This window comes from Corvus moneduloides, chromosome 1 (genome assembly GCF_009650955.1).
Source record: "Corvus moneduloides isolate bCorMon1 chromosome 1, bCorMon1.pri, whole genome shotgun sequence".
NCBI classification, from domain to species: domain Eukaryota; kingdom Metazoa; phylum Chordata; class Aves; order Passeriformes; family Corvidae; genus Corvus; species Corvus moneduloides.
In genome coordinates, this window is record NC_045476.1 from 77,289,490 (window position 1) to 77,306,133 (window position 16,644).

Consider the following 16,644-nt stretch of genomic DNA (forward strand, 5'->3'; position numbering starts at 1 on the left):
ATGGAAAAAGAAAAAATTGGAAATTATTTAAATTGACTTTAGAAACCTGCAGAAATTAAGCAAAAAGCAATAATATATATAAATATAATATATTCTAATAGAAATTTCAAATGGAGCAAGAAATTAATGTCTTTTATAGACATCTGACTCCATTTTAATGATCTGTACATGGTTAAATTCCTTCTTTATACTGAAGCAGTCCTACCCTTGGAATGTTTTTTTAGTTAACTTCCAGATTTTTTTATTCACCTAATAAAACTCTTTGATTCTTTTTTTCCTACTGCAAAAATTTCTGTAATGAATGGCCTCATGAAGCAGCCCCAACCATTCAGTTAGAGGTTCTTTATCACCCCATCACATTTCACTTGATACCAAGACAATAACCTCAGCTTCCATTTGCCAATACCAAGACACAAACCTTTGCATATGCCTAAACCACATTTTAACTCTGTGTCACTTTCTCATGTTCTTGATAGTTTGCAGAGCTCTATTATGTCAAGATAACCTGGTTTTGTGTAAGATCTGACCACCATTCATTTATCAAAATTATTAAGTTACTTGAGATTTGCAATTAATGAGTTTCCCTAACAGCCAGAACCCAGCTATGGGCTTTGCCACCTGAGCACTGTACTGAGGATGCTCCCAGTATCTCCTCACTGGTTCCCAGGAGAGTGCAGAACGTATGACAGAGCCCTCGGGGCAACCACATGCATGGTGATGTCTCCTGTGCCATCCACCAAAGCTGGAATCCATCTCCTCCTGCCCTTTCATATTCCTCTTCAATACATACCCTTTTCTTCCCCCACCCCCCACAGCAGTGTCAAATATTCAGTGAGAGCATTTTTGATACAAACTTGTAAGTGCTAAAAACCATACACACGGGAATTCTGCTTTTATTGGTAGGTGGTGCATCTGCTTCCATGTCATTATTTTTTTTGGTACACTATAAGAACTGCTGGCAAAGATTCTGACTCTTGCATGATTTTGATAGAGCTCCTTGAACTAGATAAAGAAATCATTCCTCTGTAAAATAAAAACTCAATCTACAAATATTTTCTAACCACACACAAAAAATAAGCTCTGAACCATGAGAATTGTGATTCCCCCAATACAAAATACAAGAGAAGTTCTATGTGACCTGCTGCTTTGAAAATACGTAGGTAATGAGGTAACAACCTCTGTATGTGAAAAATCCCTCAGAGCAATATCATCCTAGGGAAGAAGCAGAAAATCAGTGAAGCCAAAGTGTTGTCCATTCCCCACGAAAGTTTGCTGACTTCCCACCCCCTGTGCTGGAGAAGAAGTGGCTGTCCTGTTTCAAATGGATGCTTCCTCCTGCCAGGCCATTCTTCTCAAAACCACGAATCTTACACAGAAGAGTAGAAAAGGCTTTCATGCAACCAGGCTGAGGACAGAGACCATAGCCTTAGTGAAGATGCAACGAGTTCCACTAACAGTGACAGGTTGGTTCTAAACATCTTACTTTTGTCTTGAGGTCTAGTTGCTGTCATTTAACAGAGTCATTTTCAGGCACAAGAAGAGCTCTGGAGGTAGATGTTTTAACTCCAATTGATTGGTTCCCTTTTAATGTCTCTGGAATACACAGAGGCCTGTAATAATCACCAACAAATCTGAGGCTACTGAGACACCCACTAAGACCAGAGTACTCATCATTATCTGGCTTTGACACATCCTTTCACTGCATCTGGGAAATCAAATCAACCAGTTACTATCATTTTTGAGTTTCTCAAATCAGGAGCAATGTCAGGCAAGCACAAGTACTGAAGATTTCAGCTGCTTTTCTTACCAACACATTGGACAGCCTCACATCTATCCCTTCTCTATACTGCTCAATGTCCTTACATGTGTGATGACTGACAGGGTGCACATGTGCCTCATATGCACCTGTGCCACTGCTATTAAATGGGTCATCCTCCTAAGTGGGTTCCAGTACTGTCACAGTGTGAGAAAGGAGGAAAAAATTCCATCTTGAAAGCCAAATCACCAGCAGATCTTTGTGGGGACAAACCACCCACTTGTCAAACTACTCAGGCAATTTTTTTACTACAGTATCAGTTAAGTAGCCTCACTATTAAGAGAGTATTTCTCAACTTAACTAACTCAGCTGAGCTAAGCAGGCAATGGTATGGATGGAAAATATCTTCACACTTTATGAACTGCCCTTCCTAAACTTTTCTCCAAGATCACACAGTTGTGAGATTTCCATCCAAAGGGTTATAAACTTAAGAAATCATCTCCTACAGCTTTGATGACTCACTTTGAATTGGACTCCAGAAATGCAGGTTTCCTAACAATTCATTTAAGAAGAAGGGAGTTTGATTTGAGGGGAAAGACCTGTTTGGGTTTTTTTAAATTTTTCCCTTTATAGAAAGACTGTGGTCCTGTGGCACCTCACCATGCAGAGCCCAGCGAATGAAATGTGGTGGGGCTCATTCCAGGCTCTCTGGGGGCTGCTGTCCAGCCACCCATCACTGCTCCTTCTCACTACTGCATGTGTATGCAAAAGCCAGGGTGCTGCCAGGATGGCACCAAATTAGTTGTGTTTCAAAGCAGCCACCCTTGTTACTAAAACTCAGTGTGGTGGAGATGCCACATTTAGTTGCAATAGCACTCTGCTACCAGAGGATATGGTCAACCATGGTACCCCTACACTTTCTGATAGGGGCTGAGAGGAGCCATTACCAGAAAACTGCCTAAATGTCAAGGATATCTGATGACAGAAGGTGAATTTTAGATGGCTGCAGTGGACAAAGGCTTCCTCCCTGAGCAAATCCCTCCTACCGCTGTCTCACCTCTTTGAGTAACCTTCTGCTTTTACAGGACTGCTCTCTGATGAGCTGCCTTGCTTTGCTTTCCTGCACTTAGCAGTTATCTCTTTATCTTCATCATAACGTCTCCCTAGTTTTGCAAAGGAATTGTAATGGATTCCTACAGTGGTCACTCTAACACATAGGCATTCATGTCAAGCCCGAAACCCATCCAATGTGGCACGTAGGTATTTAGAAATTAGCTGTGTCTACTTTGATTTCATACATTTTCAGACTTGCAGAGACAGAAAAATCCCAACAGTGTTCAGGAAGTGATCCTACGCAGGGAACATCGTACAGCAGACAGCAAGTTCTGAGTGTAAATGAAAACAACGTTAAACAGCATTATGAATTGAAAAGGCATGAAACAACTCCTATGGCTGTCACTAAGGGAGAGAACAGGGCAAAACAAGATGGAAACATTGTCCTGAGAAAACTTACCAGTTTTAGAGAGAGAATTTTAACTCTGACATACTACAGCTCACTCAAAAGCTGAAATTCTTCTACCAAGATATTTAAGTAAAGGCATCAGTCCTGAGGGAAAGAAGAGCATTCTCAAGTATAATGGCAACTGAGAGTGCTGACCAGCTTCATTGCCCAAGCAACACGCAACCCATCTGCTGAAATTCTGCAGAAATCTCTACTATTGAAACCACTGACCACAGCAGAAACTCTTGCAAATAGATTTTAAAAAGAAAAAAAAAAAAAAAACCAATTCCTACTTATTTGGCTGAAAGAATAAAAATACACGGAACATGGCCAATTTGGAGAGAATTTAAACAATACATAAGGGACCTGTTAGCATCTGTAGGCAAAATGAAGGAATCAGAACAGTTATAGACTGAGGCTGAATGGATCTTAAAACACATGTGGCAAACAGCAGTTTCATTGTGGGCTCCTACTAAAGCAGCCAGTGACCTGCAATTGCAGTGTGATACCTGCACAGGAGGTACACAGGGTTCAAGCAGAAAACACAGCTCCCACCGCTGGCATGTCTTTAGTGTGGGAAACAGCCCCAAACTGCTAATGGTTGTTATTCCTCAAGCAAAGCCTGTAGAAATATCAGAAAACCAAAGCTACAGACACCTGCAGGCAACTGCAGGAAGTTCAACACTACTTTACGATGGCAACAAAATGGACTTTCTGGCTCTCCAGATGAGTATTTGCAGGTTAATAGTACAGAATCTCTAAACTCTTTAATTTGGAGGAAACAAGTGAAGTATTATTTTACCCTCTTTCTTTATAAGTGAAAGAAGTAGGATGGAAAACGGAGTTACAGACAGGAACATTTTGCAACAGGATTATCAGACTACTTAAAAAGGTGTATTTGAGGAAAACCTCAAGGCTTTTAAAGACACTTACTGTAGAACTGCTGATTTTCCTGAGTGGCAATAGTGACAAAATAACTTAAACGACGAGTAGTACACGCTACTCCTCTCAGCCATGTGGTGATAAGGTCATGCTGCACTCAGTGGAAAACGACTGGGAAGCATTTGGCAGCATCGACAAAGCATGAAGTGTCTCCAAGCTATACCATATAACAGCTTCAACCCAAACCAGAAAGAAACTAAACTCCTGTATGAGGCAGTGGAGGTATTTCAGGATGGCAGTAAAAGGCAGGAAAGCAGAAATTTGCTTCAGAAGAGAGCAATCCCTATATTTTGCAAGAGCACAAAATATGCCTGTGGAGTCTGTGATTAGGAAACTGTTCCAGCTGCTGCTGATGCCAGGAGAGAGATTACACACCCCAGCTGCTTACTTCTCTCTCATTCCCCATCTTCCCTCTCTGTTCTGCCTCTTTCACAGCTCTCTACGTAATATGGTTCTGTAAAAAGAGACAGTTAGGAAAAATTAAAAAACAGTACTACATTAAGCAAAGAGCAGCACCTCTCTAGAGAAGGAAGGATGGAAAGACAGGTAAGCAGTAGGTAAACACTATTCACTGCCTTATCCTGTTGTACCTATGGCCACCCACTGCACCACCTACTAGTAATTCATTCATAAGTTATGATTGGATTATTTTGCAGAACCAGGCTGGGGACAGTCAAACATTTTTCAGACAGCTCAGCTGTTAGAACTAAGAGATGGCATTTACTCATAGCTGGAGCAGGGTGGATGACAAATAGGAACATCATCCAAAACATCTGACCATCTCCAGCAGTGCATAGAAGTGGGTACTGTCCTTCTGAACTAACTGTAGTGAATAGATTGCCTTGTTCGTGGCTGTACAGAAACAGAATAGGACTGTGCATGTCTAAAGGGATTGAAGGGTTGCTCAGTGTTGCCACACAAAGTCCACCTAGGATACAAGAGATGTTGTTCTTACTGCCTGGCAGCTTGCACTTCTATGGGGTCAGCACTGTTCAAAATTGTCATCAGGTGGGACTAGAGACAGGAACGATGATTCTGTTAAGAGAAGCAAGGATTGGTATTTGCACATTTGGATAAATTTGTTCATTGCTACATCAGGTATTAGTGCTGTATTTCAGGTGTAAAACTCTTCAAGGGTGAGATCCCCTATTTTTCTATTCCTTTGCTTTTCCTTTTACTTTAATCACAACTATATAAAACATATAGAAAAATATGGAGATCCAGTTCAAATATGGAGGCATGAGCAACCAGCTTCACAGTGCCTCCTGGATCAGTATTTTCACTAACTTGCTCAGAGATCCTATTCTTACCATCTCACCCAGAGGAGAGTCTGCTTGCCCTAAATGCTGGTCCACACTGTCTCCTACTAAGCTGACAGCCAAGCTCGGCAGTCTCTGCTGAAGGATATCATTCCATGTTCTGTTACTCCTAATGCAGGGCTGACTTCAAGTCTGTTTTTACTTAAACCTAAGATGACTAAGTGTTTACCAAAGCCAGCTGTTGTTCACAGGATAGCCTGGTAATTTTATGATGGTCCTTTTCTAATAAATCAAACACACAGAGAGGAGGTAACGACAAGCTAACATATGTATGCTATCTCATAAAACAAACAAAATATAAACATAATAATATCATCAGCGTGATTCCAGACATGCTCATGCTGCCTTTCCTAAGCCCACATGCTAGACAAGTTCCTACCAAGTCCACTCAACATCTCCAAGAGTCTGCCTAAATAAAAATGAATCAGTGAGGGGATTACAAATGTAGCTGCTGTTGGAAAAAGACAGAGACTCCACTTACTCCCCTCTTTACTGGGTCCTTGTCTGTAGGCTACCTGTTTTCATCACGTTAAAGGCCCCTTGCCTCTACTTCCAGGTCTTTCATAGCACTGAACTCTCCATGGGGCACCTGCATCTCTACCACCCTGGCTCCCCTCTGACCCACCAGGAGCACAAGCTCCTCCTGTTCTGCTACACCCGTTGGTTACCACAAACTCACCAGCAAAGCCTCCAAGGTCCTCTCCTTTCTCCAAACCAGTGTTTCTATTGCAGAGAGCCTTGCACCTACTCTGGTCTCTAGGAGCTGCCAGTTCATTAATGTGGCAGGCCTGATTCAGTTTACATTTATAAATAGTTTAGATGAATATATACTTTCACCAAGATAAGTAGATCTCTACCAAAAACTGCAGAGATGGCAGCATTACAGAGATGACCTGTGGGTCTCATTCCAATGGGGCTTTTACAACAGAAGTTTTCGTTGATGTTTTGAAAAATAAAAGAAGGCCTAAACTCAGATGCTCAAAATAAATAATCTTTTCTTATCCAAGTAATTGTATAAAACAAGAAAACTTCTCTCTTGTTGAAACTCCTTTTTTTAAACCAGCCCAGCCTGATGTTCAAGAAGGGCCAGTGATGACGATTTTTGTTGTCAGTCTTCTTTGGCAAGGAAGCTATTTTTCTCTTCAATTAATGATGCTCTGGAAACAAGGATGCACAATTTATATCCTTACATAGTGAAAGATCAGTCAGTTCAGCTGATAGAGCTTTACAAGATGTTCCTCTGTTGCTACTCAGCACTGACTGATATTTTTATAGTTTCCTTTGCAGGCTCAAGTGCTTCTTGTCTATCAAAGAAGTGGGGTTGCCTTAGGGTAACCAAGCTGAAAAGCACACGGTTTGCTGACCAGGCTATTTTGAATAATATTGGGTGCAGCGCTTCTTTATTTCAAGGAACGCTGTTTCCATTAATACCTTCACATGATGTTCTTCCTGCTCAAAAACTTTAGAAAAACAAACTCAAGAACTATTCTTTAAATGAACCAAAGAGTAAAGCCTGCATGTGACTTTTTGGGAGAAAAAAAATTAAGCAAAACAAAACAAAATATGAAAGGCAACCTTTTTGGTTCACTGTGGCTTAATTAAATACCAGCATACTTTGTCAGAAGAAATGCCTTAATTTTCTTTACCAAAAAATAAATACTCAAGCTACCTTACAAGAACTTATTAGAGTCAATAGAGTCTTTCAAGAGATTTTTGGTGGCTTTTAATCTGAACTTTAAAGAACATGATGGAACTCTCATTATGGTAACACAGGCATTTTTTTACCCAGGGAAGTTTACACAAGCCACAGCTCCAGTTACGGTAACCCTACCTCAGATCCCAGTTTAGAAGTCCCCTAGTCCTCACCAATGCAGAGAAATAGCAGATCAGAACAGCACACTTAAGATGTTCTTTGAAATAAAGGACAAACGTACGTACATGCCCTGACCCAAGGAGGCTTTTTACCAGTTCCACTAATCTCTAGACCCTGGTGCTCATAATATGGCTGCTGCAACTTGATTCCCCCAGATAATTATAAATCCAGAAAAGATCATTGTAAAATTCATGGCCAGGACCCAAGACTCCTGAAGCCTGTCAATCTTTGTTATGTTCTTTGTTGTTGCGTTTTACAGCTGCAAAGGAATAATTAGGAAAAAATGAAGGTCTGTATAACAAGTAGATTTTTCTATATCTTTTCCACTGAAACTTGCTCAGCTTGTCCTTATACTTTTCACTTCTAGAGCACATTGGTTGTTCTTTCTTAAATGTCAACAAAACGAAAAAGCTGAGCATATAACAGAACACTTCCGTAGCTTGCAATGATTCCTGCCAAGATGAAACACAAACCTGGGCTCACCTTTTCATTTTTCTTCTTGAGCAGGTCACCAGCTGTTGTCTCCGAGAAAATGTGCATCCTAAAGGGATGTCCAGCTCCTGCCTTGCAAACTTTACGTTTTTTAACATGATGTTTTACACTTGAATTATGAATTATTAATGTTTTCACCTTCTCTACCAGAGGTCCTACAAGTTTCTGTAGTCCAGAAACACTTTGTTCAAGTCCATCTAGCCTTTTAACCTGCTGCTCTGCTTTCCTGTTTATATCAGAAAGAGATTTTCTCATTTTAAGGCAAAGTCCCTTCATTTCGTTATTTTTCAATTTTTTGTTTCTTTCCATCCTTAATCCAGGTTCAGATGTTTCCGCCTTTACCATCTCAATGTCTTTTTCAATGCAACAGATTTCTTGGGAAACACTGTTAAGCTTCTTAAGGACATTGTCTTGCAGAGTCAACAGTTTATCAATTTTCTCTTCAAGGGAGGCAAACTTCACATCCATGATGTTGAAACTTTCAGATGCGCTGACATTACTTCTCACAACACGAAGAATTTGAGGAGGTTCCATTCCATTACCCGGCCCTTGGTTTTGCAAAGTGTTTGGATCGAATATTTTGGCCAAATTGTTGACCATAGACGTAGAAGAGCTCTGCCTGCTGGATGTGGTCATTTTGCTGGTTTGGGTATGGGAAGGAAATGCTCTGATGATCAGCTGCTTGAGGACAATATCAGTTGCAAAGGCTTTCCATCCAGGCTGCTCAGATATACAGCCAAGTTTGGCAACTCCAGCTCAACTAATTTAAAAACTACTCTCATATATTTGACTAAAACAGAGAAAAGAGACACTCAAATTATTTAGGAGAAAAATGCCTTTCATCCATTCTTTTCTTTACAAATATTTATCTATCTGTTTCTAAATTAAGTGAATATGGAGATGCATATCCTAAATGCACTCGGTTCAGTGATATCAGCCTAGCAAGGTCTGAACTATTTGCACTCCAATGGCATTTGATAGCAAAAAGGCTACGCGATACATGAGAAGTCATTAAGGGTAGAGAGAATTTGGCAGTGGTGTTGCTGCTTTTCAAAAGCCTAGCATGTAATGTGACCCCTGCTCTGAAGAGAATAAGGGTCCTTACAGGGAATTTAAGTGTGGCTGCTTGAAATTGCTATGTTTTAAGGTAAATTTTTCAGATGAAAACTTCTATTCCTTGAAAAGCCTGTTATGCCAGGCAGGAAGTCAATAGAGTGGTAAAAAACAAATACATTAAAGAAAGTAAAACAAGAAGGAGATGCTGGAATGCAAATATTTGGGAAAAAAAAAATCGGAGCCTTTTTATCTATCTTATGTCTCGGCTATCACATAGTTAGCTGTTTATGCACAAGTAGTTAACTCCATAGCTAACATCTTAATTTAGTTCTGTATTTATCAAGACTGTTCTAATTTGCTACAAATTAAGAGACTTGTGTTTTACTGTGATCTGGTCATACAAATACCAAAATAGAACATTTGATACTCAGCTCTTCTTTGTTTCCCTGACAGTAAATGTCTCGTGACCAGTAATTAGTATTCCTAACTCAAACAGTTTATTTAAGTTTTGCTTTTGCAAAAAGACTTCCGTTTCTTTCAGAAAGACAGCACTGGACAAAAAAGAAATTCCATTACTAGGAAGAGGATTCCCCTAAGGGTAGGTCTGAATTGTTGAACACCTTTCATGTTGGTTAGAAAAATAAAAACAGAATTTGAAAGAAAGAATAAAACCAGCATTTCTCATCTCAAGTCAGCTATACTCCACAGGAGCAAGAAGCAAATCAGTATGGATCAGCTTGATGGAGACAGACTGCCTCTGAAACACAAAGAAACAGCTACCTTGGACAAATGTCTGCCATAGATTGACCACACATAGGCCAGTCTGCACTGCTGCCACATCTTTTATAGAAATAAACACATAAAGTTGGCCAGATGGTTGAAAAACAGCCAGACTGTTGCTCTGTTCAAAGGATCAAGAGCTTCTTTTGTGATCCCTGTGAATTATTTCTTTTGACAACCCCAGTTTCTCCATCCTTTAAACAGGGAGCATGAGGGATAATTAGGTAAGGGACATAGTGAATTCTGAATACCTAACACACTAAATAGTCTTTCAAAATTGCATGGTCTTCTCTTCAATTTTAGGTGCCAAATGTGTCTTTTAGAGTCAATCACAGCTGAAGTTTTCAAAAGCTTCCGAAGGCATTCTTCTGCAATGATTTGTGACTCAACATGTAGTCAGTGTTGATAAGGATAAGCCAATTCAGGAGTTTATCCTCCAGTTACTGCAGGTTCATAAGTACATTTGTCACCACCTGGGATCAGTATGTTACTGCAAGTGAAAGTGAACTGTGTTCATGCACGACCCTAAAACATGGATCGAATGTTTTAAATAACAGACATTACCAAGAGCTGGCCATCATGTGTTACTGTGCACAGCACATTCACTGAGAAGACTGAGAAGGTTAAATATTTTTTAAAATAGGAAACAAGATTAAAAAGAACCCCAAACAGTCTAAAGATCTCTATTTCATGAAAAGAATAATATACAGGACAGCAGTTAAAAAAGAGGAAGTAATAACAAAGCAAAGAACATCACATCAGTTCAAGCAGAGTAGGTATATTTGAAGACCTTTTTCTTCTTCTGTTCATCTCTGCTAGAAACATGAACTAAACTCTCCTGGCAGTTTCATATCTGCAGAAGCCCCTGTTGGACACAAACTTCCAGAAGAGGCATTTGCATGTCTGTAAACTGGCCAGGTTTGAAAAGCCATTTATCTTGGATGAAACATCCCTGCAGGCGTTCACAGTCAGCTTTCCCCTGTCCCCTGTCCTCCCTGCACACAAAAAAAATAGGTTAAAGATTTATTAGATCTTGCCACCCATCCAGCTAGGACTCCTGATCTGGGGAATTTCAGAGGCAAAGACTGTTAGGCACAAGGATCCTCTCCAAAAGGAACATTTTGTTGAAGCAAGAAATTATTAAAAGAAAAAAAAAGGACATACAGACAGCAGTGGTAAAAACATGTGTTATATTACTGTGCACAGCCACATATGTTAAACATTTAAATCTCTGCTAAGAGTTGCCCTGGGAAATGCTATGTGAAGTACCTCAAACCAGTACTATAAACACTAATAAAAATTTTAAGCTCTCTGAGGTAAGATCCTATTATCAAGTATCATCTGTAAAGTCCTACTGATTTAATATTTTACCATGACATACAAAAATGCCAGACACTGAAAGGGTAGAAAGCAAACTATAGAAATGCTTCATTAAAAGTTCATCAGTATGTTTGTGGTTCTGTCTGAAGCTGAACTGAGAGAACTGCTGTGTAGGGGCTTGAAAATAGGAATAAATGAAAGAAAATGAACATCAGCTTGTTTTCTAGGCTCAGAAAGCTCTTGCCAGTAACTTCTTCACAGCAGGGAATCTGTGATCCCTGTCTCTTGGACTGTAAAATTGAACCAATCTTACATATCCAGATACTTTTCAGGAGTTCAGTGAGAATTAATTACTTAAGGGAAAGTGATCTGTAAAAAACAGTGTAATTTAAAGTATTTGAACATTTCCTTCTTAGTGCTGTGAATTATTACTGCTACGCTATGAAATTCAATAGTACTATATGTAAATAATTTGAGCCATTTATAATAACCAAATAGCTGAATGCAGCTTTCCTAGAAACGAAAATAATCTCTTAGCACCTGCACCTATCATAAATGCACAAAATAAGCCCATATAACAGCATTCTTATTTTCATCTCACAAACTTTAATGATGACTGATCATTGGATTTGCACAGCACCAAAATTACTTAAAAGTCTGTTGGAAACTAAGGGTGTAAGCTGCAGCAATGGTTACTTTCCATGAATTGAAAAAAGAGAAACACAGCTGACTGAAATACTTTGGAAAGAAAGCAATTCCACTAGTTTTAAAGATTACATGATTCCCCATGTTCCCAACATTGCATAATACTACAATTCAGAATATTAACACTAGGCCGCTGCACCATGGCAGAGACCATGTGAGCTCAAAGGCTGACATTGAACCTTGGGAACTTTTGCACACAGGTGTAACCAACACCTGCTAATCAACTGAGAAAATGTATGGTATTTGATAATCTGCCATACAGCCTAATTTCTTATATACAGCTGCTACCGTGTTGATGATGAATTCTTTTGAGTGGTTTTTACATAATAGAAAATTAACCTGTAGTTCTCAATTATTTCAAGGTCAGTTGGAAAAGGCCTTAAAGCAGTGTATATTATTTTCCAAGTATAGTGGCATTGAAAATTTGGAAGAAATAGCAGTTAAGTACCAATGGATACACAGTTGCTCCTACTGTGGCTTTCACATTTTTAACGTATCTGCAGACATGGTACAGTGAGCCTGTAAAAGATGTTACAAAACTCTGTACCTTACATAGACATAGTTAAATGGGCTATAGGTGAAGATTGGACAGACTGGAGAAGTAAATTTTTCTTTCTGATTTCTCTCTTGAGCTCAAATTGCAGCCAGTGTTATTTTCTCTGCACACACAAATATGGAAAGCTGGCTAGCATTAGGAAATTATCCCAGCATACCTATTTGCTCCCTAGCTCTATAAGCTGTCTGCTTCTGAAAGTGATCCTCCAGTTCAGAGATGCTCAGACCAAGCTTTTAGCACATTCTGCCCCAAAGCCAGTAAAAGGCAGGAGGACCTCAGTTCCACAGTGTTTGTATCTCAGTTTCATAGGCATTAGAGAAAAAAACTGGAAAAAAAAAGTCATAGCCCAAAACATCCAAACAGTTTCTAATCAGTAAGAATATGTAATATTTGTGGTTCTTTTAATTTCACGTGACAACTTACCAATCCAAAGAAAGCCTGCCTTCTGCTTAAAAAAGTTGTTCACTAAGTTTTCACCAATTCTTGGTCCTCTGATCATACAGCTGAGCTGTTAACTACCCTGCCTTACCTTATCTTGTTCTACTGGACCCATGCTACCAGGAGTTACCCTCTCCCTCCCTGCTTTTTTAGACTGACTCTTTTCAATTTAGTTCTGTTCAGTTCTTCATTTTTCCTAACAATTAAAGGTCCAGACAGTGCACCTCATAAATTTATGTCTGCTGGCATCAAACATTATAAACAAGAACACAAGTGGAAATGTTTGAGTTGTAGAGTCTTATTCCAACGTTTTTGGGCTGTAAGCCATGTATCAGGATATGCCATATTTTGTGGAAGTCTGCAACCACTGAACTTTATCTGGAGAACATGGTACACATTCATCAATCTTGAGTTGTGCTAGATAAGGTATCTCCAAAACTCCCATGTCCAGTTTAATATTTTACTGCTATGGAGGAGGTGTTTTCCCCTCAGAAATAACATGGGGACACCTGCCATGCATGAGTTTGCAGCATGTGTGTGATGCACGCTCCACATTCCAGCCATTCCTCACTCATATGTGTAAGCAGCATATGTTCTCCTGACATTTCTGTACCTAGGTCCTGGCAAGAATTGGGTTTAAATAGGGAATATATTAAGGAGAGCAGGCTGCAGGTATGTGAACAATTAGGTCTGACTTCCTGAGTTTTCCTAAACCACTATCTAAATTTTCCTTGGTGCGTGCAACTGAAGCTGATTTCTTCCTGTGCCATCCATGATGACTAGAATAACTTGTTCTCTTCTCTTCTGAAAATACATTTAATGTATTTGAAGTTTATTATTATGTCTCCCTCTCAGTATTCTCTCAAATATGTAGTTACTTTGCACACAAAAACATATTACCATTTCCTAGAAGTGATCAGTATTAAGAAAAATGGGGGGATTTTTTTTCTTGAATATTTTTCTGGAGAAGTTGCCTTCCTAGATGAAAAGAAATTGCAGATAGTCTGTGTTTGTGGATTTTTAATAAATTCATTTGTGAAAATTGTACAAGCTAACATGTTACGCTGTATCTCCTAGAAAACAATGTTAGATTTGTCTTTCCTTAGAACAATGGATCTTCTTTTCAATTAAAAATTTGTTTAAATCTTTAAAATAAAACCTCAGGACAGTGAAAATAAAAACTGCATAAACATATAGCATGAGTCAGCTTTTCAGGAGCCCACATAAAATTACTACCCATTGTTTTTTATTTCAATGAGTTAAAATAAGACCTTTGTAAGATTTTCTACAATTATCTTACTTTTCTGCTGACTTCTCATTTATTTTTATTCTTCTCAATGTCTAGTTCATGCCTTATATATCCCTGCCCTATATATCTGGAACTTCCATATTCTTCTTCCTTCCTTAAAATTAATTCTCTCCTGCCATTCTGACAACTGTTTTGTCTTCAGCCTTTATCTTATGGTTGATCTGCGTTCACTTAATGAAAACTCATTCATAAATTAAGAAAGATCAGGGAATATTTGTTAACCTATTTTTATGAAGTTCTAGTTCAAATTAACTATTTTAATGCTCTATGTTCTACAAATTAAAACAAAAAAACCCAAAAAAACGACAAGACAACAAACCCAACAAACAAACCACTCCTTTTTCTGAAACTCTGATCAAGAGAAATACTAATTTTATTCTCAGATTTTCCGCAGAAATGTGTATTTTGTGGCTGGACTGGTCAGAGCACATCGCAGAGGAGTTCCAATAGTATCTTTTATATTTGAATCACCAACTGTGTTTTAGAGATAAATCACATCTTTGTATTCTTCCCTATTGTGATAGTGGTCATAAACTGTAGACATCCCTAGAAAACAAGTCTGTCTCCTTTAATCAGTTGCAAATAAGGTGTTTTGAAGAAGACCCTTATATCATGCACAGAATATTTCTGTAGAAGTCTCAGTAAGATCCATATCTCAATAAGTCTCAAAGAAGGAACAACTTGAGACTTTGGGGAACAGGAAAGTCACTATCCAAAGTACTCAAAGATTTCTATGTGCTAGTCACAAAGCAGAGAACATACACAGTAGTGCACGTGAGAGCTAAAGCACATCTGCTCTTTCTCTAGTAGGCAAAAACAGCTCCCTGAGAAACAGTTTAAGCTTACAGCTGCTCAGCTCTGAAACAGATTAGAAAGCAAGCATGAAAGCTATGAACCAGACTCAGAAAGTCATGCTGTTTACTGAAAGTTCACAGATGTCCGTGATGGTAGAACAGAAAAACCATTCTCTTCCCCCTGCCCTCATTCCTCCCACCCTTCCCAATCAAAAAAGATCCATCAAGATAGATGAGGAAATTTATCCAAAATGATGTATTTCTACAATCAGCAGTCATGTTGGACTCCTTCACTGTGGGGGCTGAAATAACTGTGTGCCTAAGATTAAGTGACATACTGTATCATAAGTGATACACCTTTATGGCTGCTCTGGGGTCTGCCCAAAACACTTGTCTAGAACTCTGCTTAGGGTCAGAAAAGGAAACAGCTTCATACAGTGCAGGAGCATACAGCAAGAAAAGTCTGGCACCGAACTTCATGAGGTAGGACTAGGGAATTTACTGCTCCACAGGGCTCTCTGCACACAACTACTCTACGACCTGTTAATTAATTATGAATTCTGACTTCCTTTACTGTAATGACTCTGGTAACTAAGTACCCTGGAATATCCTAGTGATAAATGATGAGAGCAAGTCCCTGAAACAAACTACAGAGAGATCCTATTATAGTTCAGTGATCAATCTGCAGATGTCTGGTACTGGTCTTTTAGATATACTAGCACCCTCAAATTTTGAGCCTCTCTGTAAGGGTTTATGTGACCACCTTTTGCAGGAAAATAAATGTTAACTGATCTGTATATCCTTCTGTAGAAAATATCTTTGAAGATGAAAATGATAACAAGGCAAAATCCATATTTTGGGGTGAAATCTGTTGTACTCTGGAACTCTGCAGATCTCTTTCATGTGGAAAAGCATTTGCACAGGAAAAGTAGTGCAACTGCAGGTTGCATGGTGCAGCATGCAACATTTATCCAACATTTATCCAACAACTAACTCACACATTACATCCCATTGTTAACAGGTTTCTTTGGATGAATAAGAACCGCACAGTACATTTAAAAAGTCACCAAAATCAGCATCTGTATGCTTAAAAGCTGAAGTTCAAAGCATTTCACCATCAAAGTGCAGAGCGTTCTTTCACTGAGGGTTGGTCTCCACTATCATCTCCTGCTGTCAAGATATCACATCAAGAGTCTCACCTTTGCTTAGCTGTCCGCAATTAACTATACTAAAAACAAAACAAACCTCAAAACCCAGAGTTTCTTAAGCCTGAAAAATACTGTGTGATAAATTACCCATTAATAGCCTAAAACTCTATTTCCAGGAAGCCTGTTTAAAGGAAAATTCCTGACTTTCTGAGGCTAAAGCAGAGGTGTCATAACTCTGAAGCAGAGCAATGAAAGAAGTACTGTCTCCAGGTGCAGCAGGAGCTGTACCTCATTTCATCTGCTGGGTAGACTGGTTAAAATCTTTGGTTGCAATCCAAAACTTTCTGGCAGCTAGCATCCTGTATTAAAATTTATAAACCACAAAAGGCCTTTTCTTACAAAAAAGTTAATTCAGGATGGATAGGCTGAAAAGACTTGAAAGGGACAGTCATCAGAAGTGGTTATATGGAAAATTGGATGTAAGTAACACCTTTCCCTCCATCAGAACATACTAAAAATACAGTAAATGCAATTTCAGTGAGAAAGGGAAACTGTGCTGATTAAAAGATCTTTAAAAGAGCTGCAGAGAAGAACCCCGGAGCCGCCTGTCCTGTTGGGAGGTAGAAGTTCTACAAAGCATATATTATCCTCTTCA

At 39.0% G+C, this 16,644-nt stretch overlaps 1 protein-coding gene across 2 annotated transcripts in view; it reads right to left on the minus strand.

The window, feature by feature from the left end:
• MYLK4 (myosin light chain kinase family member 4) overlaps positions 1-16,644 on the minus strand; it is a 77,907-nt gene that overhangs the window by 20,590 nt on the left and 40,673 nt on the right. Inside the window, exon 1 of one of the 2 annotated variants that reach the window (XM_032116687.1) lies at positions 7,875-8,519. The exons of the other annotated variant lie outside the window; for it this stretch is intronic. Within the exon in view, the coding sequence (XP_031972578.1) occupies positions 7,875-8,519 (645 nt within the window). Of the gene's footprint in view, positions 1-7,874; positions 8,520-16,644 lie in introns of those variants that run through there. 2 annotated transcript variants of the gene reach the window in all.